Source organism: Triturus cristatus, chromosome 6, assembly GCF_964204655.1.
Source record: "Triturus cristatus chromosome 6, aTriCri1.1, whole genome shotgun sequence".
Classification (NCBI taxonomy): Eukaryota; Metazoa; Chordata; class Amphibia; order Caudata; family Salamandridae; genus Triturus; species Triturus cristatus.
The window spans coordinates 1,564,385,867-1,564,407,018 of NC_140589.1; the positions used below are offsets into that span (position 1 = coordinate 1,564,385,867).

At 43.2% G+C, this 21,152-nt stretch overlaps 1 protein-coding gene across 2 annotated transcripts in view; it reads right to left on the bottom strand.

Moving 5' to 3' along the window:
- CHAC2 (ChaC glutathione specific gamma-glutamylcyclotransferase 2) overlaps positions 1-21,152 on the bottom strand; it is a 176,073-nt gene that overhangs the window by 27,581 nt on the left and 127,340 nt on the right. For both annotated transcript variants that reach the window (XM_085612716.1, XM_085612717.1), the window contains one exon: positions 88-123. In XM_085612716.1, coding sequence (XP_085468842.1) covers positions 88-123 — 36 coding nt within the window. The remainder of the gene's footprint in view (positions 1-87; positions 124-21,152) is intronic.

The following is a 21,152-nucleotide window of genomic DNA, read 5'->3' on the forward strand; positions in this document are numbered from 1 at the left end:
ATGTGTTATCGATTAACAAGGTCATGTATATGTATATTTCAAACACAAAGAGACGGTATATAAAAAGAGCAAAAATGTAAACTTCACCTCCGGGTCTTCAACAAGTGTCACAACTCTTCCAGGCTAAGGAAAAACAGAACAATATATTATTACATACATACACATGCACAATCACCAACTCGTTTAACGGTGAATTGAAGTATCTAAAATGTGCGAAGTACGTTTTCAAATGGAATACAACATCCCCTTGCTCTTCTGAACAACTCTTAAAGGAATAGGCCATTTTAAAAGCATGAATCTTTAGTTTCAATGGTGGCCCGCTAAAAGGGTATGGTCTATTGTTCACCAAATGTATGCTGACTCGAACGTTGTGAATTCTTTTTGTCTCCTTCACCAATTATCATTCAGGCTATCCGAGATCCAATGCCTTAACCACAAGCTTCCAGCCGGAGGGAAGTAGCGGAGAGCCCAAATGTATTTGGCAGGTGCTTGAGGTTCACTATTTCTTATAATGTTGAAACTACGGTGTGTATTTCACAAATGGCAGAGACTTGCAAAACGTGGTCTCTGCATCCCTTTATTAGAGTTAGTACCTCCATCCAGACCAGTCCTCATGGAACAGAGAGAACTAAAGTAGCAGTTGTGGCTAAACCAGCAAAGGCCTGCAGTTGGATTCCACACCAGAGGCTGAACTGAGGTGACTCAGAGCTGGATGCCAGCTGTCTGGGGACTTCAATCAATCCAGACCCCAAGCTTTGTACAGATGCTTTACTCTAAAGCTCAGGTATCTGAATCCTACACGATGGGAATGGCTGGAGAGCAACAGGCTGAGAACGTCTCAGGAGTCCAGGCAGATTTCTGTTACGAATGCTCCCTGTAGAGTAACCTGGAGACCCTTCACAATAAAAACTTAATTTCTGTACAGCACATGAAGCTGGGATTCCATTCACAGTAATGATAGTAGTTGAGTTTTGATCAACCGTAGGTAGTGATTAAGTACTGTGAATTCGAATGCTACCTTCTGTTTGAAACGAAGGCAAATAGCATGTCTGGTTCCTATAATAAAAACTTCAAGACCACCATTTCTTTCGCTGCTCTTCCTTTGGGTATATAACACACGGAAATATCCAGTAATGGTCTTGTACATGCAAATGTCCTTTTGTATAAAATCAGATCTCTGCAGAGCCTTGCAGTGGAGGTAAGTGGTGGTCTATTCTGTTAACCACACCTACTGCAAAATCCCCCACCAAAGTTATTGTTGTTCAATTATTGCACTTCTGCTGATCAAGGGTGTATCTCGAGCAGAGGCACTCATATTTGAGAACCCTGCAAATGTGATATGGTGTCAAATTTTACTGAAGAGACAGTTGTGGTCTTCTACAACTGTTATGTATTGTTACTCTATTTGCAATTTACCTACATTTGAGATTATTTCTATCATACTTTTAATCTGCCATGGTCCTATTAAGATAAGCATATATTTTAGCCCTTTGTTCTTACTTTTGATAAATGTTTTTTCCAGCCCAATGTATCTGTCCAGATATTCCATCTTTCATTTGTTTAAGTTTGAACTGTACTCTCATTCCCCTTGTATCACCCACTCTTCTGGGGGTAATGCTTGATGTCAATCACTTGCTATCAGCTGAAGGGTGTTGATTGATGACTCGACTATGACATTAGACTCATTACATCAGATTTACATCTCTCCATGAATCAAAGTTTACACAGAAGGATGGAAAGCCTTGTGTACACCCTGCCAACATCTTTGCAACGCCCTCAAATAGCAAAAGGCAGACCATTTACTAGAACAAGTAGTGAAAGCATAAACGTTTGAAACCACAGTCCTTTTACACAGCTTAGACTAGAATGGTATATATGGCAAATACAGATAGAATGTTTTCAATCTACAAAACACTTAAAGGTGGAAGACAAACATGGGACTTTCTAAAATAACTTGCCAAGAGCAAGTTTTTAATCCCCAAAGAGGAAAAGAAAAGAGAACCAAATGCACACCCTTGATCAGTACTGGAAGAGAAACAGTGAGCCAGAAGGAAACACGACCCATTAAACAACCACATTTAAAAACAAGCATTTGCAATGTAATAGGTATCTCATTCACACGAGTTTTAGCTATTGGCTTTGTAAATGACAATACCTTTTATTTATGTTTTAGGTTTAAAAAACAAATAAAAGGCATTGCCATTTACAATACTAATAGATTAAACTCTTGCAAATGCAAGACCTATTGCATTACAATAAAGGGCCTTCTCCGCCACTTGTTAGATTGTAAATATCAGAGGAAGAGACCGACCTACGACACCTTCAAAATAGTAATAAATAGTGCAGTGAAGAGAAGGTGTAAGTGTTGTAAATTACACAGACACAAAGTGTGAAGTGAGAGTTACATATGATCCGAGCTATAAACACTAACAAAGCGCTCCAACACCTTTCACTTTGCGATTACACTGTAGCAGCTCAGGAGGAAGAGTGGGAGGGAGGGGGCTATTTCCGGCCCTCTCTGTGATTTGAGTGTGCAGTGTGGCATTGCGCAATGTCATTGCTATCTTTAGCTTAATAAAAAACACTCGAGCTGTAGTAGGGCCTTGGCTTCAACTCCTGGTGCAGAGCGGGCTGTGCTGTATGGCAGGCATGGAGGGAGGGAGGGTGGGATTGTCTCGGCTGCAGCTCCGGCCTCGTTTAATGCCCCTGCTATTACTAGTGAGCGAGAGGTGCTGAGGTGGTGGTATTGGTATTGGTGGTAGTGGTACTGGTTGTACTGGTGGTGGTGGCATTGGTGTCTGTATTGGTGGTGGTGGTACTGTTGGTGGTATTGGTAGTGGTATTGGTGGTGGTGGTAGTATTGGTGGTGGTGGTATTGGTGGTCGTGGTGGTGGTGGTATTGGTGCTGCTGCTGTTGTTGTTAATAAAACAGGCTTTTGAAAACAACCCATCAGGTTGCTTTAGTGCAGATGGCATGTAACACAGATGTTCTGTTGTCAGCTTTGGCCCATTAGGACACAATTATGTGCTACCTGGAATTCACATGACTTAATTCGCTGATCATTTCTAAATCCATTTTACTTGGGGGGGGGGGGGGGGGTTGAAACAGACAAGATAATGCTGGGTTAAAGTGACTAAAAGCGGGCACCCCTGCTATGGGAGCGGCTGTGCTGCTTAAAAAAACACAAGCGTTTTCAGCTGAAGCAGAGCATGTCCGGCCTGCAGTAAGAGAAGTAAATAGCGCATACTGACTAAATAACAGGTCCCGTGTAACAACCAAAGTAAAGGGGCCAGTAGCCATGGGAGGTTACAAATGAAGACACGGCGTACTAAGGAGGGACTAACAAGCCTATTAACGAATCTGAAGGCAGCATTTACGAAAGACTATGACACAAGCAAATTACAAATATGGGTGGAGAGTGGGCGTGGCTTCTCTTCCATACTCTACTACAGCAGTCTTGCAGAGCGAGTAGTGCATACATGCTGCCGCTAGGCTCGACCTAAAAAAAGCATCTGTAACACAACTTGGCTCCAGAAACACAGACACCTGAACCCTACTTAGAAAATGATTATGTTTCCAGGTTTAAATGACACATGTTGAAGCCAAAATCCAAGCAGGCAATTTTGATCATGTGTGGGGTAAAACCACTGAAATGGTAAATCACACTACTAATAAACAAGTGAGCACAGACGCCTAAGATCCTCAAATGATCACAGTGATGTATTCCCCAGGTTTTTATCTGCATAGTAAGTTTTAGTGAAGTAGGCAGTGAGAGGTAGGTTTAGTACAGTTGCTTAACAAAGATGTTTTAAAACATAAAAAAGTGGGCCCTACCTTCTAAAGGACCTTTGAAAAAGTGAATATTTATAATACTTCTCTCTCTTCCTCCATCTTAACATTTAACACGTAATTCATTAATATTTAGCATGATGGGGACTGAATTCAGAAAAAGGGTAATACAATTAAAGGTTGTTCCGAAAAAAGCCTCTAAAAAGGTCTTTCCTGAGGCCCAAAAATCCTTAAAATGACACTTCTAGTAAAAATAGACATACAGAATAATTAAACATGTTTTTCATTTAGAATAAATCTAAGTGACACGAAGAACCAAACGATTAACTTTTTCGATTATGTATCCTTTGAATGCAGTATGGGAGCAGATGTAATACCTAAACTTGGTAAGAACACTGTTCCAAATGTATTAAAACTGCACACGCCACCTACCTCACTAGAAAACAAGACTATCCTCTCAAAGGTTATCAATATGCTAAAGGCCTTCAAACGTGGCATGCGTTTGTCAATCCAAGTGAAAACAGATTGTCTGCAGCCAGAACGATCTGCACAGGCTAATGCAGCCACTGCAAGGGATTTGGAGTTTATGAATAAATAAAAAGACCATTTAATTCTAAATGCAGCAACACTCAAAAATACCGAGAAGATGAAATCAGTGAATCTCCAAGAGTTAAAATAAAAGGCAAAAGCCCTTTCATCTGAGAAACAGGGTGTCAGCCAAAGGCAAGGGAAAACTACGAAAACAACCATGTTCAATTTCGAGAGGAGCACTCCTTGTGTGACACAGTTCCTTTTACGCGCAAATACTTTCTTAAAACCCTAGTATTTGCAATCATAACCAAAATGACAGAAAGAGATATCATAAATGTAATCAGGATGCATAAAAAATTGACTGATCAGATTCTTCCTTGTGGCTCGGCTAGCACATAAGTGGTCCGCTAGCACCCAAGCAGCACATTACAAATCCCTTCAATTAAAATGTTCTGTTTTACTACTGGAAAACATATTTATTCAGTTTACCTTGATATTGCCTGTGACCAAGAAGAACTTTGTCTCTGGATCGCGTTGGGCGTTTTGCAGGTTGCCATTAAAGTATCCTTATCACCCTGAGGGACCGCAGTGTTTCAAACTGGTCAGTCAACTGTTTATGTATCCTGATTACATTTATAATCTCTCTTGATGTCACATTGGTTATAATTGAAGTAGGTTGAAAGCAAAAAAAAATGGGCCATCTTTGAAAAAAGGCCAAAACTGTGGTAAAAAAAAAATGTTTTTTTGATTCACCTCTGCATGCCCCTGACAACTGGGAAGATGGTGTCTTTAGCACAGCAACCCACTGGTGGATGCCTTTTTGAGGGGAAAAAATGACACTTTTATAATGAACATTTGTTTCCTATTTTTCCCTATTTCCCAAAAAAACCTCAAACTTCAGCTATATTTTGCCTATTTTCTCGGTCCTCTCCAGGGGAATCCACAAACCCTGGCTATGCTTAGTATCCCAAAGACCTTGAAGAAAAAAAAAATACACATTTGTAGAGGAGATCTTATGTGGACAAAAAGTTATGGAGGCCTAAGCACGAACTTCTCCGAAGAACCGGAAAAGAGCTCAGCACTGCATGGGGTGGAGAGGGGGGAAAGGGGTGGGGGTGGGGGGGAGGGGTGGTAGGGGATGGTGGTTGGAGGCCCAGCACCTGAGGGTAAAAACATGGAGGTCTTCAGCTGAGGCAAAAGCACATCATAACCGAGCTGCGATGGTTACCATTTGGGAATGGGAAGTGAGCACGAGCTAATATTAGTTTTCTTGGAAGTTTTCATTTTAATTACAACAGTGTTGGCACGTATACGCACCCTCCTGTTTTTAACTGTTTTGTCTAATCTCATGCCTTATGCAAGGTCACTAAAACTAATAGAAGAGGAAGACACTAAGAGGTGCCAAAATAGAAAATAAAAGCCAGATCTTGTCCACGTCTTCTCTCTGATTTTCTAACGCTTGGCTTTTAGACGCTATTACTTCGCTTGTTTCTCAAGGAGTAATGTATTCCCATTTCTATGAGAGATGCAGAGAAACTTAAGGGACCTTCTGTGCATTTTGCATGTGCGATAATGGGGTGAAGCAAACATTCCTCCACAGTAAAGTACTCCACTGCAGTTTACATATATAACAAGCATTGGTAATGCATCAGTTTCGCCTATGTAACGACTATAGAGCTGTTTTCATCAATCATCATTCGGGAGCAGGAAAGAGCTCCCTGACAGATAACACAGAAGAGGAGAGGATGTGGCACAGCGGCCAGAGCTGCTGACTTGAGAGCTGCTGATCCCGGTTCGAGTTTTGCCAGCACAGCGCAACATCCTGTGATTCTATGCAAATCACGTAATCTCGCCGGGTGATGAATTGTTATATAAATATGCGGAAATAGTAAAATGCTAAATTTTATGAAAATATAGTTCCAACAAAGCGGATGTTCACAGCATTTCGGGGGCGGGAAACTGATAAGAGAAGCAGACAAGAAACAAGCATTGGTAAATGCAGGAAAATCTGCTACAGCCAATAGAAATGGAGGAAAGGTAAGTGGCACATACAGGAACCAATGAGAAGCCAGTAAAAAAGAGGAGGCTGGATATAAGTTTCTTTTAGGGTTATATTAAAAACAATAGACTTCTCAGGCGAGACCTAAAAAATAAGTTTTTGAATATGAACTATTTTTCACTGTTGGTCTCCACAGTAAAAGGGCTTTACGTTCGTCAGGGCTCTCTAGCTCTCAGGTGCGGCAGTAATTAAAAACAGCCATTGAAACGGGTCTTTATCTGGCCCGCAATCATGTCTTTAACTTTACTGAAATAAAACTAATACAATTTCTGAACAAGGAATGTAAAAGATGTTCAAGTTATCCATATCAGTGATTCAGCTCCTGTTTATACTTGACTTGTTTCACTCAATTGTGCATTCCCTAAGAGTGTTAGCTAGTTTCAGATTAGTCGTATTTCTTTTTGTGTCGCCTGTTACGCTTGTATAGTGCATAATCTGAACTTAGTTGTCTCCAGGTGTTTATAACAGACCACGACTCAGAACTCTAGAATTGGGACCGAAGGCAGTGCATGTTTCTCTTGATGCGGTCAGTGGGGTCAAAAAAGTGCTCAGAAGCATGGTCATTTAATTCTTAATCTCTACGTAGAGTGCACAGAGCAATGGTCTTGTATTCCAGTTGTATTTATGACTCGGTGACTAGCTGTATGTAGTAGGTACACAATTGTACAAATATTGACAAAATAAAAGTAAAAGAAAATGCAGTGCTTACAGAGGAGTTGGTGTGTTGTGTATTTGGGGGTGATGAAGTGAGGGAGATGCAAGGAAGCGCCTTCTAGAAACAGTGAAAAGATGGTGCTGAAGAGAAAAGAGATGAGATGTAAGATACGGTGATGTACGAGATGTGGAAAGAAAAAGGGCATATATGTCTAATAGAGAGTGAACACTCTGGAGGACACTGCCCCTTCCAAAGGCCTCAGTAATGTTTAATTTACAGTCTTACAATTTCAGAATTGAAACATTTTTCAATATTAATTATTTACCACAAAATCATTGTTGTTAATTATTTGTCAGTTAATAATCATTTGCAAAGCCAATAATAGCCCTAGCTGGTTTTAGGTGCATGCCAGTTGTTTGTTCTATGTCTGGATGCAATAACAGAAAGCTCAGAGAAGAAGGGTAAGTTACTTACCTGTAATCCTAGTTCTCTTCCAGGTGTATCCTCATCAAAGTCATAAGCACTGAATATTCCCGCCCATGTGCGGGGACCCCGGAAATAATAAAATCATATATGTAAAAAACATACATATATACAGCTCTGTATATGTATAAACATATATTATTTTTTCCAAAGCAAATGTAGCCCCTAAAAAAGAAGGCTAGGCAATGTATAAATACACATCCAATAATACATATAGGTATAATAAAAACACCTAAATCTCTCTTTTTTTTTTTAAATGAGGTAAACACTCATGAGAAAGCAAAAAAAAGAAAACTGTGGGAAACACAGATCTACAACACGTTGCTAGCCTGCAGGCTGCATTGCAACACAATACCATAGAGACTGAAAAGCCCTGTATAGGTAAAAACTGGCACCGTGCCTTTAAGGCAGCCCTGGCTTCCATATCCCATCATGCCTCAGGGGTGACAGTTAGGTCAGTTGTTCTTTGCGGGACCGTAGTCCTAAACACAAACACTAAACTTTCCATAATGAATAATACACTTCTTCTCATTTGCCTGGGGAGGTGGGTGGGTTGCTTATGACTTTGATGAGGATACCCCTGGAAGAGAACTAGGATTACAGGTAAGTAACTTACCCTTCTCTTCCAGGGGATCCTCATCAATAGTCATAAGCACTGAATAGAGTAGCAAGCTCACCTTCCACCTGCAGGCAAATGAAAAAGATTGTACCACACATGGAGTAAGAAAATCATGAAAATGATTATGTATGGAACAGATTCCTCAAGGAGGCTTGTCCTACTTGAGTGTCTGCTCTGGTGTCCGAATCCAGACAATAGTGTCTGGTAAAGGTGTGGACAGATCTCCAAGTGGCTGCCTTGCAGATCTCGGAGAGTGGGACATTATTGAGAAAAGCAGCGGTAGCCGCTTTTCCTCTTGTAGAATGCGCTTTAGGGCGCGCCCCCAATGGTTTCTGAGCCAGTTGGTAGGCCAATGTAATACTTGAAACAATCCACCTAGCAATGGAACGTTTGGATGCAGCAAAGCCCATACGGACAACCCCGTAGTTCACAAACAGTTGATCAGATTTCCTAACATTCTTAGTCCTATCTAGATAGAATTTTAGGACCCTTTTGACATCTAAAGAATGCAACGCCCTCTCTGCCGGAGAGGAGGGGTTGGGAAAAAAGGTTGGCAAGGAGATGGCTTGGCTTACATGAAATCCGATACCACCTTAGGCAGGAATGAAGGATGAGTCCTCATCACTACCCTATTGAGATGAAACGTAGTGTAGGGTTCTTTAGAACAGAGGGCCTGTATCTCACTGACCCTCCGTGCTGAAGTGATGGCTATTAAAAAGGCTGTCTTCCATGTGAGGTGCTGTAGGGTAGCCTTATGAATAGGCTCAAAAGGAGAACCCATGAGCCTTGACAGAACCAAGTTTAGCTCCCAGGAAGGAGAGGGAGGTCTAACAGGGGGATAGACTTTCTTGAGACCTTGCAAGAAATCCTTCACCACCTGCAACTTAAAAAATGACTGCTGTGAAGGCGAACGCCTGTATGCTGTTATGGCTGCTAGGTGAACCTTTATGGATGAAAATTTCAACCCTGCCCTCGCTAAATGAAGAGGATAGGGCAAAATTACATCCTCCTGGCATTTTGTTGGATCATAATGATGCTGAGCACACCATATGTAAAATCTTTTCCACTTACAGAAGTAGGAATGTCTTGTCGAAGGCCTCCTGGCTTCCTTAAGTATGGACATACACTCTTGAGGGAGGTTCAGATGTCCATACTGGAGGACTTCAGGAGCCATGCTGTTAAGCTCAGCGAGGGAAGGCTGGGATGGTAAATCTTCCCCTGCATCTTGGATAACAAGTCCGGCCTGCACGGCAGCCGTTTGTGGGGGCGGATCGACATGTGCAGGAGATCCATGTACCACCACTGCCTCGGCCAGTCCGGTGCTATGAGGATCATCTTGGCAGATGAATTCTGCAGCTTGGTCACCACCTTGGGGATTAGTGGGAGAGGCGGAAAAGCGTACACAAATGTCATTGACCAATTGATCAAAAGGGCATTCCCTAGGGATCCTGGTCGATGGTATCTTGAGGCGAAGCCTCGGCATTTTGTGTTGTGTTCGTCCGCGAAGAGGTCCACTTGCGGACGCCCTCATTCCCCGAAGATGTCTTCTAACACCTCGTCGTTTAGTACCCAGTCCTCTGGATCTTGAAAATGACGACTGAGTAAGTCCGCTTGCACATTGAGTTCTCCTGGTAGGTGCACCGCTTTCAATGAGATGTTCCTTGCTAGGATCCAGTGCCACAGGGACTGAGCTTCCAGCGAGAGCGTCCTGGATCGAGTACCCCCCTGCTTGTTCAGGTAGTACATTGTGGTGGTATTGTCCGTCTGTACTAGAATGGTACTCGTCGTGATCGCAGGCAGGAACGCTTTGAGGGCTAGGTGGACTGCCCTGAACTCCAGCATGTTGATGTGGTACAACTGCTCGCTGCTGGACCACCGTCCCTGAGTTTGCAGAGACCCGAAATGCGCACCCAGCCTTGAAGGGATGCGTCGGTGATTAAGGTCTGAGTTGGGGGTTCTTGATGGAAGGGGATCCCCACTTGTAGATTCAGTGGCTTCAGCCACCACTTGACTGACTGCCTGGCCGCTGAGGAAAGGCAAACTTTTTCTTCCCACAGGGAGTTCCTTTGATCCCATTTGTCCTCGAGATCTTGCTGGAGAGGACGCATCCTTAGCCTGGCATTGGGCACTAGGAAAATGCAGGATGCCATGGCCCCTAGCAGAGATGAGATTTGTCTTGCCGACGACAGATTGTTGGATAGAATCTGCCTGCCTTTGAGGATAATGGATGACTGTCTTTCCTCCGAAGGAAACACTTTTCCTACTACGGATTCTATAGTTGCACCCAGGTAGTGGATCCTCTGTGTTGGTGAAAAATTTGACTTTTTGGCATTCACTCTGAGACCCAACTTGCGACATAAGCTCAGGCAAAGCGACAGCTGCGATCGAACACTCTGAGGCGATGGACCCTTTATTAGCCAGTCGTCTAGGTAGGGATAGACGAAGACTCCTGCCCGCCTCAGAGCAGCCGCTACTACTGCCACGCATTTTGTGAATACTCGAGGAGCTGACTTCAGGCCAAATGGAAGAACCTTGAACTGATAGTGAGAGTTCCCCACCGCAAACCTGAGAAATTTTCGATGATTCCGTTGGATGGGAATATGGAAATATGCGTCCTGAAGGTCCAGCGAACACATCCAATCGCCCAACCGGAGAAGAGGATATATTTGGTGGAGCGCCAGCATGCAACATTTTTCCTTTCTTATGTGTTTGTTCAGTATCCGTAGGTCCAAAATGGGTCTGAACTGTACCTTCGCACTCCTTTTTTGAATCGGAAAGTATCTGGAGTAAACTCCCTTTCCTCTTTGGTTTTTGGGTACTTTTTCTATTGCAGATTTGAGCAGAAGAGTCGCCACCTCTTCTCTGAGCTGCGTTAGATGCTGGGCCGAATGAACAGGAGGAATCGATGGAGGGTGGCTTCGGAAACGAAGCGAGTACCCATGCCGCAGTATATTCAGAACCCACTTGTCCTTTGTGATGGATTGCCACTCTGGAAGATGATGCGCAACACTTCCTCCCACCGGAGCGGTGGACAGCATCGGAGGAAGCGGTTCCTCATTGCTTCCCTGGAGTCTTGTTTCCAGCGTTTTTACTGCCTGTTGTTACCACGTCCCCTGGATGGTCTGCGGGACTGGTACAGCTGTTTCTTTTGACCTTGCTGGTCCTGGTTCTTCTGCCACTGAGGGGTTTGAACTCTCTGCTAGTAGTTACGCCTGTCATTTCCCCTGCGGCGTCGAAACTCTTTCCTCTTTTCAAGCCCGACGGCTTTCATGGTCTCCAGTTCTGCTTTCATACGGGCCATTTCTTCGTCTGCATGAGACCCAAAAAGTGAACTGCCCGAGAAAGGCAGATTTAGTATTCTCGCCTGCGCTTCCGGCTTCAAGGCCGTCAATCTGAACCAAGATGATCTTCTGGCTGTGATTCCATGGGCATAAGAATGCGCTGCTAGTGACACAAAAGGCTGTCAGAAAGCAACTTTGTGGGCCCCTAGCAGGGCCCCCTTGCCCCCGCAACCCATGGTTGGTGGCCGAGGGAGTACCTAGGATGCCCCCTTTAAATACATGGGCTGTTTGGCTAGCACCATGGGGTGCCTGCCACAGGGTGCAGGGTTTTACACACACACATTTCTCTATGGGAGCCTGTATTACAGCCGGTTTACAGCCGTAACACAGGCTCCCATAGAGAAATGTATCAGACCGAGCAGTGTTCGGTCGCATCGTAGTCAGACGGGTGGGACCGACGACCAGAGGTCAGTCGGTCCCGAGACGGTGTCAGTCAGAGCAAATTGCAATAAGCCCAAATGTAGTCAAGTGGTGAAGGCAAGCTTTGGACCCAGATTTCCTGGTTACAAATTGGGCAAGTCAATGTTGGATAAACATTTCATTCATTTGCCACCTAAGGACAATGCTTTATTTTCAATTATTTTACTATCTTAATAATTAATGTTCAATAAAAACAAGGATCACATATTCAATCTGACACACTATGTCTAAAATGACAAAATGTCTTGAAAAAAATATGAAGCTAAGCATGAAGGAAGGTAGGGGGACTATTTTTAGGTTTGGAGTTAGTCAAGATCTTTACATTCTACAAAAATACATGCATAATATACTTAGTTATAGGGCATTTCATTCAGCCTCTCCCTCTTCATCCACTATTGTATTATGTCATTTACATTTTTCTTCTGGTCACTACAGCATGCGACCCGGGGCCTTGGGTCAAAATGGATCAGCCCACTTCAGCCACAGGCTAACTTTGCTGTGAGTGTTGGCATTCTGCCCTTTCACAATGATCACAACCACACACCAAGCAGTTTTCTTCAGCGTCGTGGAAATACTTAGGCAATTTTATTTTTGCTCTAAACCTTCGGTGCTCATGACGAAATGGTTCCGTCATGAGCACCGGTGCTCCGGTGCTCATGACGGAACCATTCCGTCATGAGAACAGGGGCACTAAATCCCTCTGCTGCAGAAAGCAGAGGGATTTCCCTTTTTTTATTGGCCTTGGGAGGTTGGGGGAAGAGCTTCCCCAACCTCCCGAGGCCAAATTACCTTTTCTTTGCAATGCCGATCGCGCGCATGGCATTCTGACGTCATTGTAATGAAAATGAAACTGAAATGGAGAATCTCCCCTTTCCAATGGTACCCCTCCCTAGTGGATCCCTGCTTGGGGATCGCCCCAGGAGGGCGATCCCCGAGTAGGGATCCACACACTAGACACCAGGGAGGGGAGAGCGGCCTCTTGGGCAAGGGCCTTTGCTCCCCTACCCCAAAAATTGGGCATATTCAGTCTTTCTGCCCCCCTCAGGGGGCACATGGGGGTAGTAACCCCCAATCAGCCCACTTGACACCAGGGATTTTTTTTGTTGGCATATATAATTAGGGTGGGGGCTGCCCAAAACGGGTATGCCAATGCCCCCACCCGTCCCCCACAAAATTCCAGTCGTTTGGGGGCAGTAGCCCCCAATCTGCCCAAGCCCACGAGTAACCAGGGATTTATTTTATTATGTAAATTAGGGGTGGGGGCTGGCCATTATGGGCACGCCAAAGCCCCCAAACTCCCCTGCACAATAACCATCTTTCTGCACCCCCGGGGGGGGGGGCAGAAAGCCCACTAGATGCCAGTTTTTTTTTTACGATTAATTTAGGGGTGGGGGCTGCCAAAGATTGGCATGCCAATGCCCCCACCCCTCCCCCCACAAAATTCCAGACTTTCTGCCACCCTGGGGGCAGTAGCCCCCAATCTAAAGCACCCTAGACACCACAGATTATTATTTTTATAGGCCCGGGGTGGGGGCTGCCCAGAATGGGCATGCAAATGCCCCCACCCTACCCCCCCAAAGAAAACTAAAGACTTGCTGCCCCTCCAGGAGGAAGATTGGGGCAATAGTTCCTGATCTGTCCCCCGGGGGAAAGGGGAGGGGGCAGAAAGCCCAGTAAGCACCAGAGATTTTTTTTTCATACAGGTAGGGGTGGGAGTTGCCCAGAATGGGCATGTCGAGGCCCCCACCCCCCCAAATATGATAGTCTTTATGCCCCGCCCCCCGGGAGGCAGATGGGGCAATAGCCCCTTATCTGCCCCCCCAGGGTGGGACAAAAAGCCCACTAGCCACCAGGGATTTCTTTTTACAATGTTTGGGGTGGGAGTTGTCCAGAATGGGCATGCCAATGCCCCTACCCCCCCCAAATAAGATACTACAGCCTTTCTGCCCCCCCCAGGAGCCAGATGGGGGCAGAAAGTCCACTAGGCACTAGCGATTATGCTGGCTTTCTATTAGTAGTGGTGGTGGCTTCCCAGAATGGGCATCCTAACGCGCCCTCCCCCCACCCCCCCAAAGAATAGCCAATTTTGATGTCGCCAAAATAAGTTTTGGGCCCTTGCCTGTCACGGGTACTTGGGCCTTCCGAACGAGTGAGGCACTAATTTTATCGGGAGACCTGGGGGAACACTGGGTGGTAGGAAATTTGTGTCAGCCCGGTGATGCCACAACTTTCCCACACATCCCTGGCATCCCCGGGTGTCTAGTTTTTAAAAATGTATAGGTTTGCTAGGTTTCCCTAGGTGCCGGCAGAGCTAGGGTTCAAAAACTACAGCTCTTTGCAAAAAAAGGGTAATTTTTCACTGTGAAAATGTGGTGTATCCGCCTTGCGGTTTGGGCCGTTTCCTGTCGTGGGCACTAGGCCTACCCACACAAGTGAGGTACCATTTTTCTCGGAAGACTTTGGGGAACGCAGGGTGGGTAGAATTTTGTGGATCCATGCAGATTCCAGAACTTTCCACCCAGGGCAGGACTGGGAACCAAAACCGGCCCTGGCAAAGTGCTCGGCCGGCCTCCACGGGGCTATGGGGTGCCACCAAGTTCTTTGCCAGGGCCGATTTTCGGCCGATTTTGTTACAGGGCTGAAAAACGGCCCCCACCCGTGCGGCCCACCGGGGGATTGCCCGGTGCCCGCTACAGCCAGTGCGGCCCTGTTTCCACCACAGAAATGTGAGGAAAATGTGTTTTTTTGGACAATTTTTTAGGTTTGCAAGGGATTCTGGGTAACAGAACCTGGTGAAAGCCAGTCAAGTCACCCCATCCTGGATTGCCCTGGTTGTCTAGTTTTCAAACATGTGTAGGTTTACTAGGTTTCCCTAGGTGCAGGCAGAGCTAGGGTTCAAAAACTACAGCTAGGCACTTTGCAAAAAAAGGGTCATTTTTCATTGTGAAAATGTGGTGTGTCCGTTTCCTGTTGTGGGCAGAAGGCCTACCCACACAAGTGAGGTACCATTTTTATCGGGAGACTTAGGGTAACACAGAATTGTAGAGCAACTGTTATTAGCTATTGACTTTCGACGCATTTCTGCCTTCCAAATGAAAGACAATGTGTAAAAAAGAAGTCATTTTGAAAAATGACCTAAAATTCTCATGTTAGAATGGGTACTCCCAATTTCGGAAATGTGCAAATATCTACGGTTTCTAAACTCTATATTTTGTTCCTATTTCGGAAATAGATAGGTGTCTTTCATACCGATTTTTCCCCTGTATAAATTTTCCCCAAATAATTGCCATATACCCGGTACATAATAAAAACCATTGCAAGACGCTGCTCAGTTATTGCCTCCTATATATCCCCACAACCAGAAAGGTCCAGCGAATGTAACGGTATATTGCTTTCAAACAGCTGTTATAATTAGAAGAAGTTACAGGTGAAAACGTTGACACAAATGGCTGTTTTTTTGCAACTAATTTTCAATTTTTCCTATATTTAACTGTTAGTTTCTATGAAGAAACCTTGAATGATCTACACAAATGACCCCTTGCTGAATTCAGAATTTTGTCTACTTTTCTAAAATGTTTAGCTTTCTAGGATCCATTATTGCTTTCATACCCATTTCTACCATTAACTGGAAGGAGGTTGAAAGAACACAAAATAGCAAAAATAGGCCATGTCCCAGAAAAATGCCAAAACTGTGTAAAAAATGTTAGTTTACAAACAAAAGTCTGCTTGTCCCTGAAAGCTGGAAGATGGTGATTTCAGCACCACAACCCCTTTTGTGATACCGTTTGCAGGGGAAAAAACAGATGCTTTCTTCTGGAGCCCTTTTTTCTAATTTTTCACAAAATGTAGCTGTATTTTGGCTAATTTCTGGGTCCCCTCTAGGGGAATCTACAAACGCTGGGTACCTTTAGAATCCCCATGATGTCGGAGGGCCAGGCGTAGCAGCGAAGGGGTTAAACAGCTTTTTTTTTTTTACATTGATGAGGGCTTGGCAGCTTTCCCACCAATAAAGTTTTGCAGAACCATGACAACCCAAAACAAACACTGCCAAAACCAAAAGGCTGGCAGTCAACACAGATCGATTGGCTATGCCAATGCTGGTTTTAAATCTCACTCTCAGCTGCCTCTTAACTGCAGCACGGTTTTCTTCTCTTGCTCAGGCTAATTTAAATTACACAAGGAAGGAATTAGTTTCTAGTAAGTATGGATGGATGGAAACAATTGTGTGAACAATTTGGTTTATATCAACGATGTGCATATGAATGCTCTGCAAACTAATACATGCAGTTGAAAGTTAAAAAAATAGCTGTAACCATGCTAAAAATATGAGAAGCATATGGAACAGGAGGAAAACAAACAGCATAAACAAACATACCAAGGCTTAATTTTTGTGTCTCTCGCCTAAAATGACCTCCACTACAATAAAATAACAGAATACATGCGTGCTAGCACCTTAACCTAGCTCTCAGGTCAGTTTGCATCATATTCGTACTTTTCAGTAACGTGCTGTTTTCATATCAGAGTCGCAAGGTATTAATTTGCAAAGACGTACATTACCATTTATGCATTAAAGTGAAAGGGAAACACTTGGTTGTGTACAACATATAGAAGAGCTCCAGCCGGAACACTAAGAAATAGTTGGCTTGATTATTTTGCCCGCATGGAACCCCACCCAACTATTCTGAATCCAGAGACTATGTACATTAATACATTATTGAGTCGTGTCAATTCGAAAGTAACCTGACCTATGCAAGGCATGTGCATTAGCAAACGATCTCAAATGTACTCCACAGCAGATTTTTTCCTGCAATAAACGTTGGGTCACAGCTACCGTTACATTCAAGGTAAATATCAGTAACATTCAGATTATTCCACAAGAATGTAAACATCGCGGGCGTGGCTAAGCGCGCAATGGAGATGGCGGCATTTCTTTTAGCTCCGCGGTATCACCGGAGCGGAATCTCATTTAAAGATGCCTTTTGGGTGATTTTCGAACACCCTTAGACACTGAGCAGCGGTGGAATGACCCGTGATTTCGGGAGGCAGCTCAACGGTGTTGTATACTGCCTCTTTGAGTGTCTTTTCTCGTGTAGCATTCCTGACCGCGACGAGAATTGAAAATGGCACCCGATATGGCAGTCACGCTATGGCTCACTGTTTAGAAGTTGGAGTTTGCCTATCTGCGCTTACCCGTTGCTTATCTCTTATGGTGTACATGAGGTACTGTGAGCATTAACTTTTCCAATATTAGACCACTGGTCTTCGAATTTCAAACTTTCAGTCACGAGAGCACTTGCTTCTGACACCATTAGAGCATACAATATGGCTGTCTCTGACAGGAACTCCTCCATGTGGTATATTTATTAAACACAAAGACTAATAATTTTGTTGGTATTTACTTCAATACTGCCGGCTTACCTCTAACGGGGTATTTTATCTGTGGCACTTCGTTTTAAAGCGGTCTGCTATTATAACTGTGTTATCGCTACTAATTGGCTGCCCATGTCAGGTCCTTTATTGTTTGCGCATCGCCTGTCTCTATTTTTAGTAGCGAGTTACATGTCAGCGCTTGATTTGTTTTTGCCACATTTTCTTCAGTTTCGGCGCTTTCTGGAGGTTGATTACTAGTATCTCTCCTCTCTTGTACAAAACCTGCACTTCTGTGTGTGTTAAAGCGCAAACTTGCTACGCACAGCAGGTATATTCCTTACCCCAATTTATATGGCCATATATCGCATTACCTGCTCCTTCTAACCGTACTAAGGCTATTTGGTTGTGGCTGCTACGACCTTATCCAATGGCGGAAGGTATGGGTGTCAGCACCAAGGACAGAGACTCCAAGGGTAATCAGAAACGCGCCAAGCAGACCTCACCTACCCCGGCATCACCAGCTAAAGGTAGTCCTGAGTCTACCTTAACTTTGTAAGCTATACTTCTCAAGCTCAATACTGTCCATGATATTGCACAAAGTACTTGTATAAATACAGATTTCTTCAGGTAGAGGTAGCTGCAATTCGTAATGACCTCAAAAATCTTTCATTACGGGTTTCTAATGCGGAATCGAGAATAAGTAGTGTGGAAGACTTTCCTAACAAACAAGCGAAGCACATTCAAAACTTGGAGCGTTCCATTACTTCATTAAGGAGAGATCGAAAAGAGCAGGAAGATCGAAATCGCAGAAGTAATCTTCTTATTTTTGGATTACTGGAGGATTGTGAGAAGTCTGCCCCTTCAGTGATTGATTTCTTACTTACCTGGATCCAAAATGCCCATAATCTCTCTTTCAATAAAGATATTGAGATAGAGCGTGCTCATAGGTTCCCAACTTTTAAACCTAGAACAATGTCTTCTCCAAGACTTTTAATTTTTAAACCTTTACGCCATCAACATATAGATCAAATTCTGGCACAAATGAGGAAGATCAAGACAATACAATGAGAAGGTCAAAGAATATCTATTTCACAAGATTTCACAAGATTTTGCCTGAGACACTGTAATCCATTGCAAAGGCTTCCTGATTTACGCAAAAGACTTTCTGTTATGAACATTCCATTCTCTTTTGCTGGGCCTTCTAGATTACGCATCACTTTCAAAGGCCGTCCACAGTTTTTCTATGAACCTTCAGATCTTTCGATGTTCTTGGATAATCAATTTGAATCTCAGATGGACTCAAATTCTCCTTCTGGTACTTCTCGCTCCTAATGATCTGTATTTATTGACCTGTCCTGTTTCAAATGTTTTTCCATTTAATTTAATGTATCTGCTGGTCCTATTTTATATTTTGTTCACAATATCGTTAGTTTTTGCTAAATTTTGAACTTATCATCCAGTTTGTGGTAATTACTTTGATGTTTCTCTCATTCTAAATTAGCCACATTCTACTAATTGCATGTTTTCCTACAGTACTATGCACTTCTTTGTGCTGCATTTAGTTCTATTGGGAATTACATTCCTACAGATAGGTACTGGATATTGTTGGTTTATCTTGTTAATACACTTCCTTTCAGGTATATTGTTTTAACAGAATGACCGCATATATGTATGTATTTATTTTCTTAATCATCTTTATTTTCTGTCTTTATAATCCCTTCTTATAGGTAAGTATTCAACCTGTGTTTCTACTTCTTACTTTATCTCTTATCTTTTTATGTGCTCTTTTTCTCTGTGGTAATTATATACTTTGATGGCATCATTGTTTACCATTGAAATGACAGCTGCATAGTTGTTTTGATTGGATTGTTTATGAATTGCCTTTTTATGATAGGCACTCCATTTATCTCTAATGTCTTATCTGATATTTGGTTTAATTGTATGATATTATCATTAAACATTTTCTCTCCACAACTTTACAGTCGGATAAGTATTTTATAGATCGCAAGTACATTTTTAGATCTTATTTGAATGAACCTTCGGGATGGGTTGAAACAAGTATATGCTAGTATTTATGTGTTATTATAGTCGTGTTCTACTTGCGATGTCTATATGTTCTATTTGCTTATGAAATGTCATCTATTTTCAGATGTTCAGTTATATTCATTCAGTCTCATGTTACATATTATTGCTAGGAAGAAATATATATGATAAACTGATATATATATATATATATATATATATATATATATCGCCGTAAAGTAGGCTGACCGTTATTCAAACCGAAGGGAGTTCTTTGGTCTGTGACGAGCAACTGTCGGTCAGCCCCCTGCGAATCTTTACAACTGCTTAGCAACCCGGAAACGTTGGTGGTTAGCGGGTATCGACTGAACCCGCGAACATCGCCGTCAGTACGCGGTAACTGAGGAACATAACATTTCGCAGGTGGGGAGGTGCTGAATATGTACGGGTATTGTTTTCAAGATAGAACAGCCCATTTCATGCGATTTAAAAAACAATTGGTGCAATGTCTAATGAACGGGCACGGGAGCTGGCAGCTGAGGAGCTTTTCCTCAACTTACCTAAAGTGCCACAGGGAGGAGGAGGAAGCGGCAAAACCAATGATACGAGTGACAACAATGATGTTAAAAGTTTCATGAAAGCATTGGAAAAAAACGCTTGAAGCGAACTAACCAAATGGTGGGAGATTTACTCGCTTGAAAAATATCACGAAGCAGGAAGGATACCCAGGGGTTTAAGAATTATGTTGGCACCTAGTTTTGACAGTCCAAACCCACTCCTTCTGAAGGAGTGGGCTGAAAGCAATTTGGAGGCATCAATGCGCCTGGTATGCTTACTGGTAAAATATGCAAAGATTGATTGTGACAAAAACAAAGAGGAAATAGTAAGGATTAACAACGAACTGAGCAAACCAGAGTATGCAAGTAGCAAGGAATTCATTGATAAAAGCATTAAAGACATGAATGACCGGCTAAGAAAACAAGAGGCAGTGATAAAAACAAGAAAGGCGTTTAAGTTTGCCCGAGACAAACAGGATTATGAACAGGGGCAAATTTTCACGTTCGCACGCAAGTTCTATCATCTGTGTAGACAAAAAAGCAGTGGCATCAATAAAATAACAACTAATGCCAGGAAACCGGACTTGGCGGCTAGCGATTCCAATGTTTTCACATCTGATGTTAGTTTGGTCTCAAGTGAGGAGGAATCGGATGACAGCAACCCTGGTGCAGAACAAGGGGATTTGGACCAACTAACATTGGCGGAGGAATTAGAGTATATCAGAGTGGAGCGCAAACAATCGCTGCGTCCCCGCAATCCAAACGCCTCCATAAACAAAAGGCGAAAAACGCAAGGAGGCGTGAACGAAGGAAATGCTTCAGGAACAAAACCAAGGCGGCAACAGAACCGCTATTGGAGAAAAAATAAACAATAAATGACAATACTATCGTTAACCTTACTGACATTGATTTAGATCAAGCTGAGAAACAATTGTTATCACTTGGTTTGTCTTTCTGTCCTGAAAGCAATTTTGGATATTGAAATACACGAGTGGATGTCTATAAATGTATTAGGAAGATCAAACTTAGAAAATATTTTACTATAAAAAACAACTTAGTACAGGTCCCCAAAGATAGACAAGAACTTAAGACTAACATTACTACTCAAGGATTGCAAGTTAAAGACATGCCCTTAGTTCGGACCTTACATGAACTTAATAGGGGCACGCCTGAGTAATAAATACACAGTAATCTCCCCGCCCTCAAAATGGAACAGCGGCAGGTTGCTTGATGGAGGGGGCACCTCTGGGTACTGGAACCCTTAACTAAGGAGAGGGTGCAGATCTGTGCAACTGAGGTTTCCAT